The following is a 25,921-nucleotide window of genomic DNA, read 5'->3' as shown; positions in this document are numbered from 1 at the left end:
GGCTGTTTCTTCTTCTTCTTGCGTCTGTACACATTGATGTCTCCATCAAGGTGTGGTTGAACCCTTGGTGGATCACAATGCCTCTACTTTTTCACTGGATATACTAATTTGGTTTCGTGGAGGCTGGAAATTTGATTGTCTGGACCCAAATATTCATCATTTGATCTGAAACTTAAACATGCTTTATCTTGGCTCGAAACTTGGACATATTTATCTTGCCTATGCACCAATAAGAGTAATGGATCACTACTTCCATCAAGAACAAATGTTTTAAAACCCTCTGAAGATTTCTACTAGTACTTGCAATTTTTTCTACTTGAAATCTATCTATAACTAATCTGAAAATGGAGTTTTGCTTCTTGCTGGATGCCTTGATAGTGCTTGATTCCATGGTTTTCCTATTTGAAGAGAATCATAAAAAAAAAAAAAAAAAGATTTTGACTATAGTAATCACCTAGAAGCAAGGTTCGAGAACTCATTTCGTTTCGGTGGTTTCAAAACCACCGAAATTTCGTCGAAATCGTGTACTTTTTTCCATGTGTTTAGTAGCCATTTTGGGGGGCTAATGGTTGAGTGGCCGAAATTAGCAAAATGAATGAAACTAAATGATCGAGATGGCTGAAATTTCGACGAAATAGTGCATTTTTTTCCTGAAATGGGCAAAATTTCGAAACGAAAATACCGAAATGTGACTAAGATGACCGTTATATGACCGAGATTATGACTTTTATATTTTGTATGTCATTTCATCTCAGTTATAAAAAAAAAAAATACCGAAATATTCAAGATTTCGGTGATTGACTAGAAGAATGAAAAAGATACACTTGACAATGGAAACCACTTTCAAGAGCTTAATTTCAATCCTAAATTTTTTATATATAAATACATATATGTATATATATATATATCAAAAGATTGTTGCCTGGTCGTGTGGCATCTGCTTATGAGAGCATGCGCAAGGGCATCAATATGAATGGAATTTTTTATTTTGTGAAGGATGGGGTAATAATTTCTCTAGTTCCAGTGTTTGGGGGCAGGCGCCATGTAACTAGGCAACCTTCTTATATATATATATATATATGGTTAAAAGAACGGTCCCTGGTCACATGGCCCCTTCTCTAGCGTGGAGGCCAATGAGGGGGCGCACAGTCAATAAGACAAGGGTTTTTGGGGTTTCACAGGGGTGGGGATGGAATTTTGCAGCCCTCTATGTATGGGAGCAGGGGCCACGTGACCAGGGACCGTTCTTTTCCCAGATAATGTATATATATATATATATATATATATATGATGCTACCTCTATGGCGCAAGTACACGCTAGCGCGAGGGAGCATCTTCAGCAAGGTCTTTTCTAGGCATAGACACCCTAGTGGGTGGCGTTCTTTCTCCCTATAGAATGCTGCCCTGACTACCATGCTGGTGCAGGAAATGCCCGGGCACAGCAGGTGCGGAAAGACCTTGCTGCCCCCACCCTGCAGGGCTCTGAAGATGCTCCTGTGTGCTGGCGTGTACCTGTGCCAGCAGGGCAGCATTCTCTTACCATATATATATATATACATACTAGGTAGAGTGGATTGCAGAACATGACATCGAACCAATCCCATCTGTAAGTTTTTTAATGGTTTACTATCTAGTGAAATAAGTTTGTACTTGATTATTAAAAAAATTTGAGTTGGTGATTCTGCTGAGAAATTTATATCTTGTTGGATTGTTATTCATTCCAACGTCTTCCTTGGAAGAACAAATTATGTTGATCTCTAATTTCATGTCAAACTGATACAAATGTCAGGATAATTGTATTAAGTTTCAAAGGGAGAATATTATGCTGGGTGAAATTAAACTAATTCAGGGTTAACAATGAAGTCAGGTTAATTGTTTTTACAAGAGAAAAAAAAAGGGGTGGGGCTAACTGCCTTAAGTTTCAAAGGGAGAACCTTGTTTTGATGCTGGGTGTACTTTAAATAATTCAGAGTAAACAATGAGATGCTTTTCAGATCTTCTGACATCAATTGTCCTTTTTTTGTGTACAGAAGGATGGGAGGGTACCTTCATCCATGGGCTGTAAGTGGCTGGTTGCAGCTGATGTTGAAAGCTTGGCGTGGGATCCACACACTGAGCATTCATTTGTGGTGAGTTCTAGAATAATCCTGTATCCTTTGAGGCTATTGTTTCAGATTCTTTGAAAATTTTGGCGGAAATTTGTCTCATTGCTCAGCACTTAGAGCATTTAGAAGTTAGAACATATTTTTGGGGACTTGGGGTTCACATGGCACTGAATGCAGCTGAGTGGGAGCTTTAATTGGAGATGCAGGAACACACCCATCCAATCAATCAAATATACATGATGTACACCCATTATCTCTTTTGATATGTGATCTTTCACAGGTTTTTTATTCAGCAATTTGCTAGCTTATTGGGAAAAATCTATTTCGTGGATTGAAATGTTGATTGATTGTCAACTCCAAGGCATATATATAAATTTACATGTTAAATGGAACCAGAATTGTCAAATGAGCTTGGATGTCCAACCTATAAATTTACATGTTAAAAGGACAAGGCTTAATTGAGTTAGTATAGGATGGAACAAAGAAGGAATTCAAGAGCCCCTACATACCTTATGATTGTTCCTATACACCTTCCATGATTATTAAAAATCCACCAGCCTAAGTCCAATACCGGGTGCCCAAATTGACTTGAAACTTGAGTTGTTGGATTAGAAGTTGAAGATGCGGGGACTAGTTCACTGCAAAATTCTCTCTCATTGTTTAAGTAGTGAGGCTTAGGAGTATGGTTTTATTGAGAAAACATATATCCTTGATTCAAAGAGTTAATTGGCTCAGTGTATGGTTTAATGATGGGAGATTGCATCCTTATATGGAAAAAGGAGTTAGTAGGTGATCAGGATATCGGCTGTACATGGGTAATACCATACAATAGGAAAATAAAAAAATGGAGGGAATTAATCTTGGATCTGCCTACTGAAGGTAATACCATAAAATCGTTAAGTGTAGTGAATTGATCTTGGATCTGCCTGCCTCAACCTTGAGTCCAAGGAAAGCATGGAGCCGCCACCTCATACCTCAAGCATAAACTCTGGAATTGCAGCTCTAGTAAAATACTATTGCTTGAAAAAAAAAAAATCAAAACCCTGATGTCCTTGATGAGCACACCACCCACAACTCATTTAAATAGCATGACTGGTATGCTAGTGAAAGGAATCTTTCACTGAGTATCTACAACCGTGGTCAGTTTAACTGCCAATGTCGGACGAGCCATTTGACTTATAAATGTGATTAAGAAAATTAACAGCTTGGGGGTCTATTACGCTGCTCTAATGTCTGTTGGCAAGTTAACCAGTTCAACTGGTTGGGTGGGATTGTGTGTAGGAATGGCTGCTTCAAAAAATTATTTCCTTGGTAAATGTATACATATAGGTCTTCTTCTTTTGAGCTAAATTTTTTGTTGGAAGACATTCATAAGTTTGTTTGATTCTTCTCTGAATGTCTTTTAGGTCAGTCTTGAAGATGGTACAGTTCAAGGTTTTGACATCTGGGGTACTAAGTCTGACTCAAGCTATGTGTCCAAGCTAAGTTTCACTCTACATGCACATGACAGATCTGTGTGCACTGTATCCTACAATCCTGTTGCACCTAATGTATGTGTCTTCCCACCTCATAATTTATGCTAGAGACCTTTGGTAGAATTATTTTCTATCTTTATTTAATCTTACCCTGTGTTTTTCCACAGCTGTTGTCGACCGGCTCTGCAGATAAAATGGTAATCTTTTATGTTCATACTAGTGAGCTTCATGATTCTGAGCCTTTTGTTAGATGTGGTTTGGCCAATGCCAATTCATTGATTTCACCTGTACATGTTGTAGGTGAAACTTTGGGATGTATCAAACAATGAACCTTCTTGTGTTGCTTCCCGGAATCCTAAAGCTGTAAGTTGCCCTTCTATTTCTCCAGTAATAAATAGATAAATAAATTAGAGCTCACTTGACCTCATCCATATCTCATAATTTGCTACTCTTTTTTTTATTTTTGGATGAAGGGTAATTGGTAATTTGGTAAAATTTATGGTTTGATTATTGATGTGACCATTGCTAAAAATCATAGGGAGCTGGATCCATGGATGGTCCATGCACAGGAGCTTCCATGATTGGTCCTAATATGTTCCACATGGAAGATCAGGTGGGGCCAAATTTTGGAGAGAAGTAGGTCCTAGTTTCAGCCCAGGCACAGCTGACCACATGGCAGAACGAAGCTTTGAAAATTCATTTAGAAAACAAGTTTTTAAAGAAAAAAAATGAAAGGCTAAAACTGCACGGATAAATGCCAATATACTGGGAGGTTTTATTGAAATTTGACATGCAACTAATCCAAACTGTCCCCTTACCTATCCTATGGTTGGAAACTTGGCGTTGCCAAATTATTTTTTCATGTGGCAGTAGGTGGTCAATCCATGGAGGCTTTCACATTAGGCCTTCTCATAAAATTATACACACACACACACACACACACACACACACACGCACGCACACAAACACAGAAAAAAAAAGGTCTGATGACCTAACTCAATTTCTAACTGATTAATCCCCCTACATGGTGGAGAAAGAATGGAGAAACCAGAATTAACAGATTAATCTGTAAAAAAAATAAAAAAAAATGACCATGGTTTTTCAGGAAGTAATAGAGCTTTAAATATGCCATTATTGCATAGTTTTCCTGCATCTCTTTTGTTATTGTGAGATATTTATTATCATAGTGTAGGATTTTTCATATAGGAAATTTACAAAAGTTGTTTTGTAAGCTTCCACATCAACATTTATGTTCTCACTAGACAATAAATTTTTAAATGTCATGTGCATGTGTACGAAGGACAGACAATTTAGTCACACATCGACTAACTGGAAGAGACCGTGATAGTTGATAACCTCTAGCACCTCTCTAATGGACACAATGCATTTTAAAGTTGTGAGGGATATGCTCTAAAGCATACAACATTATGGCTTGGTGTGGGATCGAGCGGTATGCGATACGTTATAGTATATTTTTATTGGAATGTATTTTTTTATTTATTTACCATAATAGCGCAGGGAACAAAAAAAAATGGAGGGGCAAGGGACTTTTTCATTTGGGATGTGGGTGAAGAGAAAGGCAGACACAATGGTATGTAGAATGCTAACGTGCCTAACTTTTACCTATTTTATTTATCACAAAAGGGAAAAAGAAGCTTATACCAATAGAGAACATATTCCATATTCATTATCTCACACAAAGAGCCATGGAGCCCGATCCATGTGGTGGAGAGGTCAGTATGGGCACGTGAGATTAGTCAGACCGAAGGCCTGGATGTATGTCATTAGAAAAAAAAAAGAAAAAAAGAACCATGGGACCAACATTGACATTCTCTCTCATATTATGACTATGTGGACCCAATGTGAATGGCAGTATGGCATCACCGTCTAAATCCTAAATGGTTTGGTGTATTGATACCTTCTTACACTACCATCGTGGGAAACCCTCTCCCCTAAGTTCTACCAAGAGAAATTGCCATGTGGACTAAAACTTGACATCCGTTTTGAGGAAGATGGGACCTACTTGTGGGCATCAACTGACTTGGCTGATTTGTCAATGATATACAGGATTAGGGTGATATAGTAGATCTGAATAGGTCTTGAGTTTCCGTGCATGTGAGGAGTTGAAAGAGGCAGCACAGGGAACAAAGTCGCACAAGAGTTGAGAAAATATAGAAAATGAAGTTGCAGGAGTAAAAAATTGCAAGGGAATTTAATTTGGTGATTTAAGCCAGGTGTACCTCTGCTATATGATATGTAATTCACCTTGCGTTTTACTTTTACGGAGAATATATATATGGTAATGATATAGAATTATTAGAAATATTAGAAAGTAAGAAGGAAGAAGAGGGAGGAGGGTGTTGGCTACTATCCTGAGTGAGATATCTTCGTTCCATATTGAGTATGCCCGAAAGAAAAATCATCAATGCAATGCTGGATACTCACTCAGGGACAACCGGAATGGTTTTAAAGAAAGCTGCCCCCACGTTGTGAAGAGGATAAAGAGAATCTTCTTTGCGTTTTTTCCTTATTACCCTCATTCTATTTTTGTTATAAATTTCATTTTCCTTATCGAGAAGAGGATAAGGAGATTCCCATGTTACTTAAGCCGGCAATATTGTCATCCCCCTCCAATATAAAAAATGATTGCACTTAAACTGAATAACAAGGTTATAAAAATATTTAGGGAAAATTACATGATTACTCATTTTTGGGTTTTTTTTTACAAAATTATCGAACCTACCTTTCAGCAATATACCAAACCATGTTTGGGTTTACATAACTACCCAAAACAGAGTAGCCTTTACTCAATTAAGAATATATATTACCATTTTTACCCCCAACAACCATTTCTCCGATCACCCTTCCGATTGCCTTGGGTTGGGGTATACCTTTCCCGGTATTGGCATAGAAATGAACCAGCCCTATTCTCCCTTCTCCAGAATCATTCCCTACCCATGTTCTACATTCTTCGACCCACTTCTGTTATGGGTGATGAGGTAAAGAAACTGCATGATCTCTCTTTTGCCAGCCCTTGAAGTGACAACGATTGGGATGTTGTAAGACATGCTTTTCCCCATCACTAGGCCTTTTTCCTTCGCTACTATGGCCTTCACCATCTTTAAATTCCCAATTGAGGAAACAATCCGGAGGACTATTTTACCTTGTTTTTCTATAATCTTTAGATCTTTTGGACGTATCATATTCATCAACTCCTTCACAATTCTCACCTTCTCTTTTAGAGTTGCGACATGAATAGGAAGTTCTCTGTTTGATGTAAGCCTGACTATAAGAGTTTCTTTGTTTGCCTTGAGTAACTTAGAGACATCCTCGACCCCTGTTCTCCATTCTCCGCAACCCCATCGTTGTTGCAATTCCAACCCTTCTCACAAGGTACCCTGATCAATTCCCCGCCTCCATTCTCTATTCTTCGTGAACACCCTCTAAGAAAATCAGGTAAGAATTTCAGGAAATCAATCCTAGCAAAAGTGAAATAGAAGAAAGGGGAGATGGTCGGGGGATGGAGCGTGCTAGCCCCTTGCAACCTGCCCTTGCCATCGCCCATAATCCCTTTAATCAATTCCCCGCAAGCACCCGTGCAACTCCCTACGCTTGAATGTTTACTTCTCCGCAGCCCCCATCATTGCTGCCAGGGTTTCCAAAACCGATGCATTGAATACGGAATTGGCTGATTCGTCTCGTAATCGATCGGGATCGATCTTGATTTTTGTCATTTTGAATTGGATATTCCCACTAAGATTCCCCTGAATTGTTGGGTTTTCATATCAAGTAGATGATTCTTTGGTTATTGACCGTTGCAACTCCGACCACTCTCACGTCGCACCTTGATCCACTCCCTGCCTCTGTTCTCCCTTCTCTGTAAGCACCTCTTTTCGCTGGGACTCACAATGAAGACAGTGGTGTTGCCTTCTCAGGTTCTAAACATTTGAGGTTTTGGTATCCATTGCAAAATTGAGAGCACCTCTTCGTGTGCACATGTGCTGGTGTGTGTGTGTGTGCAGTTTCACTTTGAGGAGGGAATATAAAAAGAGAAAAGAGGAAGCGTTGGGGGATTGCAGGAAACAGTTGGTGAAGACGGTTGAATAAGAAATTGTTGTAGGAGGAGGAGAGTGGGGATGGTCCGGAGACGGAGAATTGAAGCCGGGACGAGAGGGGCCGGACATCAAGGGAGGGGAGGGTGGGTGAAGGCGGGGAAGAAGAAGAAGTGGCGATGATGCCTCGTTGGGGCTGAGTTGCAGGGAAGGGTGGACATAGAGATAGGAGGCAGAGAGGGTGGAGTGCCTTAGGGGTAAAATGGTCCAACAATCTACATGGGTAGAGAGAATTGCTGTTTTGGGTAATTTTGTAAACCCAAACAAGAATTGGATAATTTGGTAATGAGAAACCCAAATGTAGGTAATCGGGTAATTTTCCCAAATATTTATGTCCAAAGGGGAAATGTGTAAGAATATTAGTTATAATCACATTTTTTGTAAGGACGATTGGATGCATTTAAAGCATAATAGTGTAAAACTTAAAATTACATAAAGGTACCTTAAGGTATAAAATTTTCCTTAAACAAGCGCAAAATTGTAGGAAAACCCATTAAAAAGGATCGACAAAATAGTATTTTCATATGTTGGATTAATGCCCAAAACCAAAGCATTTAAAACATAACCGTAGATATACAAATAACACAATAGCATCATATAATCGTAATAACGAGGTGGATATCTGCAATTCTGATTGCTCTTAGATCCGTGTGATCCAAATAATGAAATTAAGTATGGGTGGGAATCTGCAGAGTTTGAGGAATCGGTTGGATTGGTATCTATTTTAACCGATCCCAATTCTTAGCTGATACCATCATATCAGTATGAATGAAGGTTAAATATACGGCTAAATGATAAATTAGTAAAAAAAACATTTTTTAAATTGAAACCAGGATTATTTTTGTTTAATCTGGATTGATCAGACCGATATTGACCTTGACCGGTCCCAACCCCGATTCCATGTACTCAAACCACGACCGTGCACAAGGCCAGGCGCGTCAAGTACAGTTGCGAGACCGGTGGGCCCTGGGAAAGCCCAAAAGGCCAAACCCATTTGGAGATTCGCACCGATCTGAGATTCTCGAGTCCACCGGCCCGGTTTTAGGGTTTCCATTGCACTCCCTCGTGCTATCGTGTGTATGGGTGTGGCGTAACGGTAGATTTAACAGCGTTAGGCGTGGATGGCGGAAATTTGGCGGTAAAAAACCGTAAATCATCCACGTGTCGATCATTCATTGGGAATGCTATGCGGTGGTGCTGTTCGTATCAGATGGATCCATGGCATGATATGCATGCCATCATGTTATGTTGTTTTTCCCGCGCGAGCACACGGAGGGTTTCCTAAAAAAGGAGGAGAAAAATAGAAAAAGTTCCAAAGAGGGAGAGAGAGAGTGAAAAGGGAGGGAAGAGAGGAGGGTTTGTGTTTCCAACAGAAGCTTTGGACCCATTTCACCCTTTGGGTTCTATTCGATCAGAGACGCCGGCTTCCGATTGCGAATTCGTCGTATCTACTCTGCAACCAGCAACGGCAGGTGCTCCAACCTCGTCCATCCACATCATCTAACAGATCCCCTTCTCTGATTCCATCTTCAGTTTGGAAAACTATTTGTGGATGCCAGTCTCTTCATAAGGTTAAGACTTTCCTATGGGAAGTGTGTGCTGCCGGCCTTCATTCGCGTAAAATTCCGATTGATCCCACACAGTTGCGGTGTTGCTTCGTAAAGAGTTGATAACATTTTACACTGTCCATTCGCACAAGCCGTATGGTTTGGTAACCCTCTCACGTTAATTTCTGATTGGATCTCTAAATGGTCTGAATTGCTGTCGAGAGATAAAGAAAATGGTTGGTGGGTAGTGAGTATTTGGAGAGCTCGAAACGCATCTCGTTTGGATCAGACCAATCAATCTCCTCTGGATATCTTTTCACTAGCATCTTCTGCCTTTGAGGAATACAAAAATTTCTCTTCCGTTTTATAGCATTGCCACTTGGTCAGTCTCCTTCACCTGTTTCAACGCTAATATGGATCACCCCCCTTGTGCACTCATTTAAGCTCAACCGCTGTGTATCTCTTTCAGGTAATAAGGCTTCCTCGGGTATCGGCTTCGTCATCAGGAATCATCAAGGTCAGGTTGTAACAGCTGCTTCAGATCCCCTTCGTTTCAATTCGGCTCTGTTGGTTGCACCCTTGCTGTTCGGGCTGGTATTCTTCAGGCAATAGGTGACTGCTTTGATAATCTGATTGTTGAATCTGACATTCAAAACATTATTTCTTTCTTTGTCTTGATATTTTCCTTAAATTCATGGATGCAGGGAGACCTAGTTTGAATCTATCTTCCTAATTGTGTTGAAAAAGATGGAAGACCTTAAACCCATGAGTTCTACAGCTATCTTGCATTCTGATGACATTGGTGGCATGGAAGCTCGTTTTACAGAGCTCTGCAAGGTTTATTCTTTATATGATTAGTAGTCTTCACGCCCATCACTTTCTAAAGTTTCTTGCCATGAACTGCGTCTTTTATGCACTCTTACTGCCTTTCCTTCTTGAAGTTGAATCATTGACAATGACCTAAATTTTGAGATTTGGTTACAGAGTGGACTATCACTGGATGAAAATACGCTAACACGAGCTACGGAATTGTTCAAAGAAAGCAAGCATCTTCTGCTAGCAAACATATCGGCTGTTGGGAGTGGAACGGTATACCCTAACTTAACGATCAATCCTCTATCTTCCTCTAATAAATTTTTATTTTTGTTTTGTTTTTTAAATGTTTTGAATTTCTACTTGTTTTCATCTTTACTCAAATGGTTTGTTTTTTCCTGTTTTCCTGTTTTCCTGTTAGCCTGAAGAAATTGAACGATTTTGGTTTGCCTTCATTCTGTACTCTGTGAAGAGACTGGGTGAAGGGAACACTGGGAAAGTGAAGCAGGAGACTGATGAAAATGGATTTACTCTATGCCAAATATTAAGAGTCGCTAAGCTGAAGTATCTTACTCTTACACTCTCCTATGCACCGGCATTACTTTGCCAATAAATTTCCTGGTTTTATACTGGTTATCTTTCCTTGCCTGCTTTTGCAGCGTTGTTGATTTTTTCAAAGAGATGCCACAGTTCTTTCTCAAGGTTGGTCCAATTCTGAGTAATCACTATGGTGCAGATTGGGAGAAGAGACTTGAGGTATTGAAATAGAAAGTAGAGGGTCTTGATTATATTTACCTGAAAAAAAGTGTGATTATGTGTGACTCTTTCTCAGGATTTGCTTTCACATAATTCTGCATTTTTTGTTTTTGGAACCAGGCAAAGGAATTGCAGGCCAATTTTGTGCACTTGAGCCTTTTAAGCAAGTGAGTACCCTAGTATTCCTACTTTTCTGTTTTTTATTTATTAAGATATACAGTGCAAGTTCAACACTCGCCCTTTCTTTTTTTTAGGATTTTATGAAACATGCTACTTGTACAATTTCCATAAAACTATTCAAACATTTCCTGTTCAAATATACAGTGCAAGTTCAACACTTTTTTTTTTTTCATTAAATATACAGTGATAGTTCAACCCTTGCCCTTTCTTTTTTTTAGGATTTTAAGAAACATGCTTCTTGTACAATTTCCATAAACTATTCAAACATTTCCTTTTCAACCCATCAGTTATTTTTGTGTCACTCTTCCCTGAATGTTGCTTTTAGAAACTTGTGAAATTTACAAGTCCTTGATTATGGAGAATTTGCACGGGTAAGAATAACGAGGATGGAACAGAGATATTTGAATAATTAATGGACACTAAAATCAAACCAGAGAAACCAGTCGGAATTTAGCTCAAACAGTATTGCAGAGTAGGGTTCAACAGAACAACTAGAGAAGAAAATAACAGATATCAGGTGAAACAGTTGATGCAGATTCGTGGTTGACCCGATTTGAACCCAAGAACCCAGACCAAGATGAACAGGGTCCCAACCTTGTTCTGACTAGGATATTTTGGATTTATTTTATTTGGGAAAGATATATAATCTTCTATTTTGGGGTGACTATTAGACATATAGGTAAATTTCCAATTTGAGTTTTACTGAGTTTCTATTTTTGTGAGTCTAAGTTTTAGGAAGAAATTAGGAGTCTTTGTTTTTTGAGTTTTATAAATTTGGGGAATCTCTAATAGGGCCGGGGGGAAGCATGTGAAGCTTGGAACTAACATCAATATAGATGGCTTTCCAAATTTTGTCGAATACCAAGAATTGGGAGTCCATTTATGAAGATTCTGTTCCATTCATACGTGGTTGATGGCAGCACATAAGGCGAGCTATCCGGCAGTGCCATAGTTGGAAGATCTAGAAAAAGTTATATTACCGAAATCCATTCCCTATGGAGGGGGAGGATACGTCTCTTGCCAGGCCATCAAGAACTGAAGACTCTTTCCAAATAGAAGAAGAAAAGGGACAACTGAAGAAGAGGTGGTCGGAGTCTTTGATTCTATTCCAGCAAATATAGCAAGAGGGAGAGACATGAATATGCCGGTAGAGGAGAAAAACTGGGTGGGGAGGCAGTTGGAGAGGGTTCTCCAAGCAGTGAAACTATGGCAAGGGATGTGACTAGTAAACCATACAATAAAACAAACAATCTTTTGCCAGGGGGAATCGAACTCGGGAGCTTGGAGCTAACATTAAAGTGGATAGCTTTCCAAATCTTGTGTTAATATAACTTTGTTGCTTTGCTCTCAAGAATACACTCACCTTTTCTTAGTTTGTTTGCTTTTGAAACTTGTGCTTGGTGACATCTTTTAATGTCTATTCCATGGTACATAGGTACTACAAACGTGCTTATAAAGAATTTTTCCTAACAAGAGAGGAAAGTGAAGGCAAGCAGATATCTACAAGCTATGTGTCAGATTATCATCGGTTTGGATGGTTGCTGTTCTTGGCACTTCGTACCCATGCTTTCAGCCGGTTCAAGGACCTTGTGACTTGCACAAATGGATTGGTTGCTATATTGGTCAGTTATTTCTTGCATCACATATCATTAATCACTGGAATCTGTAAAAGTTTTCCACAAGTTCTTCCATATCTTCTTAATTTTTAATAAAGATCTTTCTCAGCTTTTTTCTTGGGTTTGGGGCCGGCCAGGGGGGGATTTAACTGATCTTTTAATTTTAAGTAAAAGAAAGCAAGTCTGTAATATCTGTGCAAAATTTGTGACAGGCTATCTTGATTCTTCACATACCTGTATGCTTGAGGAACTTCTCTATCCATGATTGCCCCCGATTCGGTAATTACTTAATATGCATGAAATTTTGGCGGTTTCTATTTGAAATATGTCCCTTCCTCCTTCATGGCCTTTCTCATGGTTTCTTTTAAGTTGTTTACAGGTGCTTACCTTAAATATTTGGTGCAGTTAGGAAAGGAAACAAAGGTGTGGACCTTCTTGCATCTCTTTGCAACATTTATGATACCTCAGAAGATGAGTTGAGGAGAACAATGGACAAAGCCAATAATTTAATAGTGGATATTTTGAAGAAAACCCCCCGCATGGCATCAGAATGTAGATCTGAGAATCTAGCAAATATTGATACAGGTCTGTATTTTTTTTGTTTCTAGTTTTAATAATTGATTATTTCATTAGGGGATGTTAGAGCTTCTTTGCCTCTTGCTCAATCTCTTACCTTTCTGAATGCACAGATGGATTGACCTATTTTGAAGATCTAATCGAGGAGTCTTCTCTGTCATCAAGTTTAATCATTCTAGAGAAAGATTATGATGATGCAATCCGTAATAAGGGTGAACTAGATGAGAGGATGTTTGTTAACCATGATGACAGTTTACTGGGTACAGGGAGCTTGTCAGGGGGTGCAGTGAATAACTGTGGTTTCAAGGTGAATTTTGCAGAGTATTGCATTATTAATTTAATTTATTTTCAATTTAGTTAACCAAGCTACTCTGTCTAATTTACGCAGCGAAAGTTTGATTCTATGACATCCCCATCAAAGACTATAACTACTCCACTTTCTCCTCCACGTTCTCCTTCTGCATCATCTGCAAATGGTGGTAATTTTGGTGTTTTGAAGATGGCACCTACACCAGTAAGCACAGCAATGACTACTGCAAAGTGGCTCAGATCCGTTATATCTCCACTTCCTTCAACTCCCTCAGCTGAGCTGCAGCGTTTTCTTTCATCCTGTGTTAAGGATGTAACTAATGATGTAACACGGCGAGCCCACATAATATTGGAGGCCATCTTCCCAAGTAGTTCTCTCGCAGAACGGGCTGGCACTGGAAGTCTTCCAAGTGCCAATCTGATGGACAGCATATGGGCACAGCAGAGAAGAATGGAAGCTTTGAAGTTATATTATAGGGTTTTGGAAGCAATGTGTAATGCAGAATCTCAAATATTGCATGCTTGTAACTTAACCTCTTTGTTGACCAATGAGAGGTTTCATAGATGCATGATTGCATGCTCGGCAGAACTGGTTTTAGCTACACACAAGACAGTTACCATGTTGTTTCCTGCAGTCTTGGAGAGTACTGGCATCACAGCTTTTGATTTGAGCAAAGTGATTGAGAGTTTCATTAGACATGAAGAGTCTCTTCCGAGAGAGTTGAGGCGACATCTTAATTCTTTGGAAGAGAGACTGTTAGAGAGCATGGTATGGGAGAAGGGTTCCTCAATGTACAATTCGCTGACTGTTGCAAGACCAGCCCTTTCTGCAGAAATAAACCGAATGGGGTTATTAGCAGAACCCATGCCATCATTGGATGCGATTGCGATGCTCAATAATATTTCCTGTGGAGGCTTGCCCCCTCTGCCTTCTTTGCAGAAGCATGAAGCTTCATCAGGTAGCTATTTCATTTTGTTTTTCATCTAAAGATCCTGTTATCTGTCCCCAAGTGTGTTGATATTTTTCTTTGTATCAGCGAGTCTTCTCTTAGATCTTTGAAGTTATCACCATAAAATTCTGAGTGGATTTTTTTAATGTTTCTCTCTGTTGCTTTCCACATTGGCAGTGTCCTAAATAAAGAAAAGGTTGATGCAATAGCTCGGATTTTTACTTGCTAAATTAGCTATTAATATTCTCATTCAGGTCTCCTCCAAACCATCATTCTCTTTTTTTTTCCCCAGGTCAGAATGGGGACATCCGGTCTCCAAAAAGAGCATCTAGTGATTATCGTAATGTTTTGGTAGACCGCAATTCCTTCACATCACCTGTGAAGGAACGTCTCCTGGCCTACAGTCTGAAATCAAAGTTACCACCGCCTCTACAGTCTGCTTTTGCCAGGTAAGGGTTTCATATGGCAGTCTGAAACTAATGTCCTTTTTTTTTTTGGTTAGTCTCTTTACCCTCGTGGTTATTTTGCATTTGGGAATTTATTTGCAGTCCGACTCGGCCAAACCCAGGAGGAGGAGGGGAGACATGTGCTGAGACAGGGATTAATGTTTTCTTTAGTAAGGTAATTATGGAAAAGAAACTGTTGTAGGTGACTCTTATAACTCTTTTCTTTCGTAGAATAACTTGAGCTTTTATTAAATAGAAAATGAGAGCAGAATTGACTTTGATGACTCTGGACTTCTTAGGTATTATCTGTTTGATTGTTAAGCACTGTTTAGATATGATGTTGTGGGAGGCGTAGCATTTGACTTTCCAGAAATGTATGACGTAAACCATATTAGCACTCTTTTTCATTAATAGATATAATTTACTTAGAAGGAAGAAAAATGAATAATTTATTCAAGGTCAAAAGAGTCTAGATTATGTATTTGAAAATTTTATTTGTTGCCCAAAAATTGTTACAATGATCCAGATTAGTACCATGGGTATTAATGGAATTCTAACTACCTTAGTGTTAGGCTTTAGAAAACCCAAATCGCAGGATAGGAACAACAGTCTGATTCAGGAAAAGTTTAATAACTCAGAAAATATTGGTCTTATTGGTAGCAGTTCTGGTCGAAGGCCTGTATCAACTGTGTGAATAATCCTGTTAAGTTTGCGCCAAGTTTGATGGTCAGATGCTGAGATGTGCAAGTTTCTGGTGGTTTTCTTGAAGGCTGAGCTCCAGAGTTTATCACTGGAGAACAAGTGTACGAAGAATATATGACCTGACCTCTCACCTGGCCTTGCTGGAATGCCACCAGAAGCATTGGAACCTCACCAATTGAGTATTTGAATCTTGCAACCAGTTTCTGAGTTACACAGAAGAACAGCAAAAACCCATGCTTTTTATTCATATCAAAATTCGTGTCTTCTCGTTCTGCTGAGGGTGGGGCTTTGTATTTGATGTATTGTTTGTTTGTTTCTCTCCTCTTATTCAAGGGGAGTCCCTTGTTTCTCTTTTTCCTTTTGTTAGTGAATTTTTTATTCACCCAGAAAAAAATCGTGCGTCTTAATTTCTGGTTACAAAAGTAGATATAAACTCTCCAAATATATCTCATAATATGACCGGAAATAGCCTAGTCCAACTAGTGAAAAACTGGCTACTTAATTCATCAATAAAAGACTTAAACCAACTCCTAAATTGACTCAAGAACCTCCAGTTGTGTTTGGAGTCGAAACCAACTAGGATTTGACATAATGAAAGGAAATCAACTCATAATATGATTGAACTTATAGATTCCTAATCCAACTTGAAGTAGGACGTATAAAAATAATCAGAATAGGAAAAGGAACTGAAAACTTTACTCTAATTAAATAGAAATCCATAGTAAAGTAGGAGTAGGATTCCCAGTGAGACTAGGATTCCTAGAGAATCTAGGAATTCTGAAATTCCTGAAATTACAAGTTCTTCTCTTGGCACTGCTGCTACTGCCGAAACACTTTATTAGTTTCCTATCAAAATCAGAAAACTAAAATTGAAACAGAAAGCAGAATTCAGTAGGCAGAATATCAGATTCAAAACAGTGTTAAAAAATTTAAATTTTAGAATTGAAATGATAGAGAATAAGAACTAGAACAATATCTGAAATCAGATTAAGAGGACCAGATCAGAAAATAGGGATTTGAAGTAGTGTACTTGAAGGAAGACTTCTGAAATTGACTAGAGAGTTTGGATATTTTGAAAATAGAATTTCAGATCAGTCTACTGATGTTATGGCAGAGCTCAGATATCAAAATATCAAATTAGAAAATTGAGAATTGAAGAAATGGAATCCAAGTAAGAAAACCGGAAATCATTTGGGTTTTGAAAATTGAAACAGCATTGAAACTAAAACACATGACCAGAAATCCGATGGCAGTAGTCGTGAGAACAATGAAAAGCAATTCAGCAGATCAAGTAATAAAAAAGAACTAACCAGAAACTGAAGAGTTCTTATTGAATATTAAATCGCAGGAATGGGAAAGAATCAGAAGCTGACCTAAATTGATAGGAGATGAAGGTAAGGAATAGAAGAAGGATATAATTAGGAATCTCACCTGTAACCCAACCTGGAATTCCACCAGGTCTTCTACTGACTTCAACAGCAGAGTATGCTCCGAATCTCATAGAACCAAAAGGCTAAAGCCAGTTTCGACTCAAAATCGTGGGAGGGCTTAGCCCAGAACATGCTTATCTATATTCATTATTGGGCAGAAAAGGGGAATACTAAAGCAAAACATAGACTGGAAATCCTCCATCGTGAGCTGTGATGCAAGAGGTCTTGTACTTCTAACTAGCAAAGGAAACTGAACGAAAACAGGGCTGGAATTATGAGTAATATCCCAGCCTGTTTAAACAACTTAATAATATGAGAAATAAAAGAGGACTCTAAAATAACCTCACTATTGGGCGAATCAGGTATGAACTATAAATCAGAACAGAACCAGAAAACTGTTCCAAACCAGAACCACAAACTAAGTTCTGGTCTTCTTTCCGTGATGCTGCTTGATCTTTGATTCTGCATCAGGTGTATTTAGGGGTTCTTGCTTACTGTATTTTCCCATGAATCTGACAAAGGAGAAGTTCAACCTACATTTTTTGGGCAAAAGAAAGCTGCCTGGTCACGTGACCCCTGGCCCAGACACAGGCGCGTACATTACTACTCCACCCCCATGAAATAAAAAAAATCCCATTCATGTTGATGCCCCTGCACGCGCTCTCGTTGGTCCCCACTCTGGTGCAAGGGCCACGTGACCAGGCATCGATCTCTTGCCTAATAGTTAATAATCCCCAAAGGAAAACTGTAGATCAGACCGTTGCAATGTTCCAAACAATTGTTTAGAGTTAATCCTGCCAAGTACTACATCTGCTGCTGTATGATGTAATATATTTTTAATTATGCCTATTTGATTTGTTCGGAGAGCTTCCAACATGCACATTTAATGATCATGATGTTAGCACTGCCCTTTTTAAGCTAAAGTGCCAGGTCTCAGTATCAGATGTCTATGAGACAACAGAGGAGAGTAGAACTCTGTTGATTGATTTCTGAGACTTCATTCATTGACCATTTTTATCCAAAAAAAAATCTGTTACTTTATCTTGCCATTGAATACCATCTCTTTTTTATTTGATATTTACGTATTATGACCTTGTGCTCAGATTTTAAAGTTAGCGGCTGTCAGAATCAATGGCTTGGTTGAAAGATTACAACTGTCTCAACAAATAAGGGAAAGTGTTTACTGTCTTGTACAACAAATCCTTAGTCAAAAGACGACTCTTTTCTTTAATAGGCACATTGACCAGATCATCCTCTGCAGTCTCTATGGAGTTGCAAAGGTTTGTGCATGGGTGCTTGTGTGAGCTTGAGTTCTTCAAATTTATGCTTCTGCTATAATTGGTCTCATTTTTGTGGCTTGCAGATCTCTCAATTAAACCTGACCTTTAAGGAAATCATTTACAATTATAGGAAGCAACCCCAATGTAAACCTCAAGTTTTCCGCAGTGTCTTTGTCGACTGGTCGTCAACGCGCCGTTGTGGGGTATATTGCTTGCCCTATGCTGTTTAACCTTTAATTTATGATAAACTCTAACCCTAGTTATGCTTTGGAAACTGAAAATGGAGCAGGAGCATGTTGATATTATCACATTTTACAATGAAGTATTTATTCCGGCTGTAAAGCCTCTGCTGGTGGAGCTTGGTCCTGCTGGTGCAACACCAGAAGCTAACCGGGTCCCTGAAGTTAACAATAATAATGATGGTACACCCTCTTGGATTCTCTGTCAGTTTTAATTTGTTCTATCCTTTCCTTTGCATGCCATTCTTCATACATCAACAAATTTACAAATAAAAAAAATAAAGTTCTTAACTGTCTCTTTGTTTGCCAAGTAGGTCAATGTCCTGGATCACCTCGGTTAACTCAATTCCCAAGTCTTCCTGATATGTCCCCGAAGAAAGTGTCTGCAGCACATAATGTCTATGTCTCTCCACTGCGGTCATCAAAGGTATGCTATTGCTTTATTTGGCTACTTTTATGCAAGGTTCGAAATCTTGTTTCGTTTCGGTGTTTCGGTGGGTTTAGAAATTGAAGTTTCGTTTCGTTTTGGCGAAATTTCGGCCAAAATGGTGTATTTTTTTTTTAGTTGATTGTTTCGGCGGTCAAACGACCATATTTTGTCCTGAAACTTGGTGGGTAACTTATTTTAAGGTTAATAAACATGCTTATAACATAAAAATGCAAAAATATTAGGACATAACATTGTTTTAGACTTGCACCTTTGTTTCGCAGCAACCGTCAAATTGTTCTGAAAATTTTACTTGGTTTTGGAGAAAGAACTTTACCTTTCCTAAGCTTTGAATGTGTAGATCTTGTAGGAATTCAATGGAAGTCAAAATGTATGATAATGTGGCTAATTAGAGGTTTGTTGGAGACTTAGAGTGTTTTTTCTTCAAAATATGCAAATGGAACCGAAACCACCGAGACAGGCGAGACAGTCGAAATTTTGACCGAGATATGGTATTTATAACACATGGAATGTACCGAGATGACCGAGATACTGAAACGATACCGAAATTTTGTATAAATGTTATTTTGTATGTAATTTCGTTTTCGGCAAAAAAAAAAAAAAAAAAAAAAAGACCGAAATTCGGCGAGATTTCGAACCATGCTTTTATGACTATCCAATAATTCTCTTTACTAGACATCTGTTTGGTCTGTCCAGAAGAACCTGCCAAGTTCTTGTTAATATTTTTAGGGAGAGGGATCCGCATGTTGCCCTTTATATTGGCATCTTACACACCAAGCCAATAGAGGTAGTAAAATGGTATATTTAATGAGAGAGAAGGATGCCCACATATTTATAAAGGGGAGAGAAGGGAGAGAGGAGAGAGGAGAGAGGCTGAGAGGGAAGTACACACTGACAGCATGTACTTTCCTTTCCCATACTTTTATCCTGTTGGTTTGATTAAAGTTTTAGGACATGCACCTGTAATGCTTTTGCTTAAAGTGTTCAGTAGTTTCCATTTTAAGCAGATGCAGCTGGATCGTGTTGTTGTTGTAGGCCCAATCCTAAAATTGGTCCTTGATGGAGCATTGCTTCGGTGGACTGGGCCGAATCCAATGTAAAAAAACCGAGACCAAGAACTGGATCCATCTTATTGGGTCTAGGAGGATAAATTAGATATTTATTTTATTTATTAGGATGCTATGTATTGTAATCTTCTATTTATTTTATTTGGTAGGAGATAGCTACGTAGGAAGATACTAGTTTTATATTTTGAGTTGGCTTCTACTTTTAGGAGTTTTAATTTCTTATGAATTTTCAGATTTGATTATGGAATGGAATTGGTTTTTGTTTGAGTGCCTGCGTGGCCTATGCTCGTGTGCCCTCCCTTCTTTCTCTTCTCTCTTCCCTGCAAATCTGAAACATCTTCTGTCAGGCGCTACTTTCTCATCTCTTCTTCTTACTTCTTAGTTCTATTATTGATGTAATTTCCTCAACTTGGTTTCCATTCTCTCTCATCCCTCATCCTTTCCTTTTCATATTTTGGAGGTTACCTTAAGGCGATTCATCCCCTAGAACTTCAGCCCCAAACATCTCCTTTGCTGTAAGAACTTGATCTGGAATTTCAGTTGGGCATACTCTTAACCCCATGGTCATTTTCAGGTATGGATAACTCTCTTGTTGATTATCTCGGAACCTGTTGTCAGAGTCGATGAGCCAATGAGTAATGACTCTAGGTCCGAAATTCTAGGTTGAATCAAGGTCTCATGAGGGAGTAGTGTCGATTTGTTTGGGAACTGATTTTATGGCTGAGGTTAACCATACGAGTGAGGAAGATGACATTGTTTGTCGATTTACATAAAGGCCTTTAGTGCTGGTTTATCATTATGCCCTTCCTTTGTTACCCTGCACTTCTATCCCCAATCTTATAGATTTCCAAGAATCCTTCTCTTTTCATTAATTTACTATTCTGTCCCTAGGCTATTTGTTCCTTTGTGAAAGGATTTTAAACTCCCAATCAATTATGAAATTTCCATCGACCTCATCATTTTTGTTGTTTGTTACTTGGGTGGGCCCATAGCGTCCCTAACAGGGTTTCTGAACCCTGGGATTGCATCAGTCCTATTTTCATATGGCGGTTAATTATTTAGGTGTTAATTGTTAGCTAGATATAAGGCTTAGAAGTGAGGGTCTAAAAGAGTACAGAATAGATTTTTGAAATAGTAGTGGGATGAATTACTAAGGGTGTTCTAGGTCAAATGGTAAGGTACGAATGTTGCGACCTGGTAGTCAAGCAGTCAAAATAGCCTCTCGACATTCTCAGGGTAAGGCTGCGTAGTTTTCGCCCCCTGGACCTCGCACATGAGGGAGCCTCGTGCACCGGGTACGACTTTATCCATTAGGTAATTTAGTTGGCTTTAATTTAGTCATTAAAGAGTCCTAATGTGGTTAGTTGTTTTGGCCCAATTTTGATGCAGGAACACTACCTTGGACTAATCCAAATCTATTTGGGTATCTAGATGGAGACAAACCGGGTCTAATTTGGCTCTTTGGCTAGTAGGATGTTTTAGGATTAACTTGCAATAGTAGGAGATAGCTATTAAGATTTCATTTCCTAATTAATTTGAGTTTCCAAATTAGAGTAGGTTTCCTTTCTTTCTTTCTTTTTTCTTTCTTTCTTTTCTTTTTTTTTTTTTTTTTTTTTTTTTTTAATTAATTGATTTTTGTTTAAGTATATATAACTATGCAATTAGAATTTATATTTGAAGAATGAAATCGTGAAGTATTTGAATTGTGAGTGCCTGTGTGGCCAAAGTCATAATGCGATCTTCATCTCCCCTTCCCTTTTTCTTCTTGTGTGATTCCCTCTCTCCCTTGTTGTAGATATGGAACCATAAAACGATGTAGAAAACGAATGGAGAACACAAACAAAAATCACACAATTGCACACAAAGATTTACGTGGTTCGGTAAGATTGCCTACGTCCACAGTAATATGAGACCTGCTTCACTATCAATGGAGAATAAGGTTACCATGCTTGTCCTCACACATCTCTTAGATTGCTTACAAAGACGAAATGCAAGACATCGTACCCCCAACAAAGTTATATTAAAGATGTAGGCTTCAATAATTCTATTTAGTATAGTATTTTAAAGAGGGCGGGACAACATTGAGGTTGCTCTATTGCAACCTGGTGGTCGCAAGTTAAAAAAAGGGGAATAGTCTCTCCACAAAAGTGGGGTTTAGATTGTGTACATATGCCCCTCCCCTGACCATGCATAGCGGGAGACTCATGCAATGGGTACACCCTTTATAATTAAGTATAACAAAGCCTTTATTAGTTCAGTTAGTCTTGCTACTTATGAGTTTTAGATTTAGGAGATATTCTTGTTTTATTATAAATATATTACCACACCCCATGATGATGATTAATGGAATGGAATACAGAATTTGGATTTGAATTGTGTATAGCCTAGAAGTCTTCCTTCTCTTGTCCTCTCTTTCTTCCCTCGTCCTTTCCCCAATGCTGGCTATTGAACCAGGAAATCAGGCTGTCTTTTTCAACCTTGATTTATCAGGAAATACTTTAGATCTTGGCCTGTGGAGCAGCCGTCTGATCTCTGATTCATTGATTGCAATTTAAGATTGGCTGGCTGCATCACCCTGAACTAAATGCTATAGCTTGCTGTGTCCTCCATTGCCAAACTCAAAATTTTACAGAGCATGGCTGCTTCTCATAGTGTTATTGTGTGAAAGAAACATTTGCTGCACTAGTGCTTTAGTGTCATGTATGCAGTCTAAACATGTTTCTTTCACGTTGAAATTTAGTGAAAACATACCAGAACCGAAGCAAATTCATAGTTGAATGGTTCTTTTCTGGCCATGGGACCTAATCCTATAGATAGCTTCATGGAGTGATTATTTGTGGGAAAATGATTCCAGGAACAACCTTTTTCTGGATTTGTTTCTACTGCACTGGCTATTTTTCTGCCATGCAGGTCGATATTTTAAACAATTCTCAAAGTATTCCAATGACACGTGGAGAATTGGTCTCAGATTCAACCTCTGAGTGGATGATGAAATGAATGGCCATTGGGGAGTTATATCTGGGCATGCCGGAAAGTTTCCTGGTTCTGGTGTGCCGGAAACTTTCCCCTTTATTTGTTGTACTGATAGATGAACTTCATTTGGTTGTTAACTGGAGCTTGCCATTATCGTGGCGATAGTTGTCAAGGCATCGCCAAGGCGACAACTTGGCATCCGTGCCGTTTTCCTGGGGCCTAGGCGACAGTCGCCTTGTGTTTTGGCATTTATTTATGCCAAACATCATTTAAGTAAATGAAATAAATATTATTCATAAATAAGCAAATACTCCTTATTTGAATCCCTAGTAAAAATAGTTTAAAAATCAAATTTCAAAGGATAAAAAGTCAACACCCAGTCTAAGAACAAAAACTGAATTTTAGTTATAGGGGCGATTTTCAACTTTTAAATGCTGGGTTTTTCTCAATTATGAAAATTTTATAAATCTTATCATATGAAAATATTGCTAAAAACCAAAAGTCCGGTAAAATAATTTTTTATTTTGATATCCATAAAATTATTTTCATTCAGGAGATTTTAACAGCATTCGCACACTTTAAAATAAGTTTGATTGGAACATAACTTTGTTACTACAACTCAGATTTAAGTAATCTTAGACTTGTTGGAAAACTGATTTTATGTTATAGTTAATACAAAAAGTCTCATGTAAAAATAAAATCATTTGACCAGTCAAACTTATTATAGAACAACAATATATATCTAAATGTTGATTTTTTATGATTTAATGTAGCTTAATGTTGAATTTTAATGACTTTATGATACAAAGTATATATAGCTTACTAAATAATGTTAGAAAAGAGGGGGAAAAAAAAAAAACACTTGATCACGATGTTCGCCTTAGGGCGGGGGCGGCTTCTCGCCTAAGCGCTTAAACAACCCTCCACTGCCTTGGTGTCGTGCCAACTATGATTTTGGAAGATTTTATTTTCTTGTAATTTTAACCAATTTGATTTTTATAATTTGTTTTCCATCATTATTTACTTGACTATAACTTTCCATGCCTTCTTTGGCAACCTTTGTTACTGTCCACAAGCATTTTGAGACTGCAAATATTGGTTACTGCATAATCTTGATGCAGCATAGAGAATAGAGTAGAAAGTCTTAGTGTAGTATTGTCTAAATATGATCTCTGCATCCTGGTATGCATGTGCGTGGCCATCTATAAGCTTTTCCTTGCTGTTGAATCCTATCTGTTTTAGCACCTATCCAGAAAAAAAAAAGGGGCATCTAAGCTTGTGATCTCTTATCATTTAAGACCTTGGGTCTGTCATCTTGAGCCCAAAGCTTATCTAAAAGGTGTCCCACCCGATGAATGGTCAAGATGGGTGCATTGTAGTGTACTAGGCTGTGCTAAGAGCAACAAAACTAATTCTCAATGCGAGGTCTTTTCCTTCTAGCTTTTCCCCACTTTCCCATCTCTTGTTTCTTGTTTTCATTTATGTTTCATATTTTGCTTCATCTTGCTGTTAATTTTTATCTACAGATGGATGCTCTCATCTCACACAGCTCTAAAAGCTATTATGCTTGCGTAGGAGAGAGCACTCATGCTTATCAAAGCCCCTCCAAGGACCTGACTGCAATTAATAACCGATTAAATGGGTATGAAATTATATTCTTTTGGATACTGCCAATCTCCCAAGTTAAACCTTCCAGATACATTTTCTGATGATCTTGTTTCTTTTATTTCCCAACCCCCAACTTTTTCAGCACCCGGAAGCGTGCACTCAACTTTGATGGCTTGGTAAGTGACTCTGTTGTAATGGGCAGTCTTTACCTTCAGAATGGCAGTTGTGCCTCATCTTCAGGTGCTGCTGCCTTAAAATCTGAGCAACCTGACTGCTAACCTTATTATGGGTTTTCCCTTTGTAAATCAACTTTCCTCCCCCCCCCCCCCCCCCCCTTTTCTTAATCTATGCCTTGTTGCACAAGTTAAAGTGCTGTGTATGAGTGGTAATCTGCTGTAGAAGGGCCACTACCACCCTAGTGAGTGGTACTTGTGTTAGATCTTTTGGCTTTTCAAGCCTTCAACAAGTATGCTTCTAACTAAACTAAGTTAATAAAATCTTTGTATTGCTTGCTGTTAGTGAATGAAACATTGTTGCTTGTCAAAGGTTTGGGTCCTGGTTTAGGTCCCTCTATAGCCATATAAATGTTAAATGAATCTGCTGGACTAAAGGTTTTAACGCTCAGGATTGGCCTCAACCAAAATCGATCCAGATCATTCAGGATTGGATGGATGTGTACCTCCCCACCCCTTTTTTTTTATGCTCTTTTGGACCATTTCACCCTTAGATTGTGTCAGAGGATCGGTCAGTACCAGTCCGATCCAAGCGATTTTGACTGATCCAATCTGATTTTTATAACTATGGCCGGACTTGTACAAGAAAATGGGAAAATCTAATTTAACTGATCTATTGTAGGAGCAAGTTATGGAACTCAAGCCTGATTTCTATCAAGTTTATTTTTTATTTTTTTTTAATAATTTATTTAAGGGGCGGGGAGGTGTTGTGGAGGCTTGGGAAGAGGGTGTCATCACCCCACTTTATTCAGCAATTTGTTTTGGTCTATCAGGTCAGCATCAGAAATTTTATTTTCAGGAAATGCCAGCGGGCAGGAAATGGTTGACTATGCTTTACTCCAATTGTGGACGTGGTCATGGTCATGGGCTAGTAATACGTGTGGGACCTATAGGCTGTGTTTGGCAGCCAAGAGAAAAGAAAAGAAAAGAAATTGTATTTTTTACTTAGTTTAAGAATTTCTTTTTATGTTTGACATGTTCTGATCCAAGATCAAGAGAAGATTTAATTTTTTAATTTTAAATTCCCAAGAGAAGTTTTCTTTTGCTCAAAAAAAA

The 25,921-nt window shown here is 38.5% G+C and overlaps 2 protein-coding genes across 3 annotated transcripts; both read left to right on the top strand.

Annotated features, from left to right (window-relative positions):
• The first annotated feature begins 1,305 nt into the window (after positions 1–1,305).
• LOC122079376 (uncharacterized WD repeat-containing protein C17D11.16-like) lies at positions 1,306–5,245 on the top strand. 2 transcript variants are annotated; one of them, XM_042645785.1, is made up of 5 exons: positions 1,306–2,129; positions 3,512–3,554; positions 3,748–3,777; positions 3,881–3,943; positions 4,886–5,245. In XM_042645785.1, the coding sequence occupies exons 1-5, from the start codon at positions 1,984–1,986 to the stop codon at positions 4,892–4,894; spliced, it is 291 nt and encodes a 96-aa protein (XP_042501719.1). In that variant the 5' UTR covers positions 1,306–1,983; the 3' UTR covers positions 4,895–5,245. The 2 variants fall into 2 exon arrangements, with proteins under 2 accessions (XP_042501719.1, XP_042501718.1); XM_042645784.1 differs by having other exon boundaries at positions 2,005–2,129; positions 3,512–3,655.
• Positions 5,246–9,008: 3,763 nt separating this feature from the next.
• On the top strand, positions 9,009–25,177 carry LOC122079375 (retinoblastoma-related protein). Its single transcript, XM_042645783.1, has 20 exons — positions 9,009–9,621; positions 9,709–9,851; positions 9,944–10,076; positions 10,224–10,328; positions 10,474–10,616; positions 10,712–10,808; positions 10,929–10,975; positions 12,424–12,610; positions 12,817–12,883; positions 13,010–13,189; positions 13,294–13,487; positions 13,569–14,448; positions 14,732–14,888; positions 14,988–15,060; positions 18,121–18,297; positions 18,381–18,500; positions 18,587–18,719; positions 18,851–18,963; positions 24,551–24,666; positions 24,775–25,177. Exons 3-20 carry the CDS (start codon positions 9,987–9,989, stop codon positions 24,908–24,910), a joined length of 3,015 nt encoding a protein of 1,004 aa, XP_042501717.1. The 5' UTR covers positions 9,009–9,621; positions 9,709–9,851; positions 9,944–9,986; the 3' UTR covers positions 24,911–25,177.
• The last annotated feature ends 744 nt before the right edge of the window (positions 25,178–25,921 follow it).

The sequence above is a fragment of the Macadamia integrifolia genome, chromosome 5 (genome assembly GCF_013358625.1).
Source record: "Macadamia integrifolia cultivar HAES 741 chromosome 5, SCU_Mint_v3, whole genome shotgun sequence".
Classification (NCBI taxonomy): Eukaryota; Viridiplantae; Streptophyta; class Magnoliopsida; order Proteales; family Proteaceae; genus Macadamia; species Macadamia integrifolia.
Note: the sequence above shows the minus strand (reverse complement) of the source record. Positions and strands in the feature narration are given on the sequence as shown.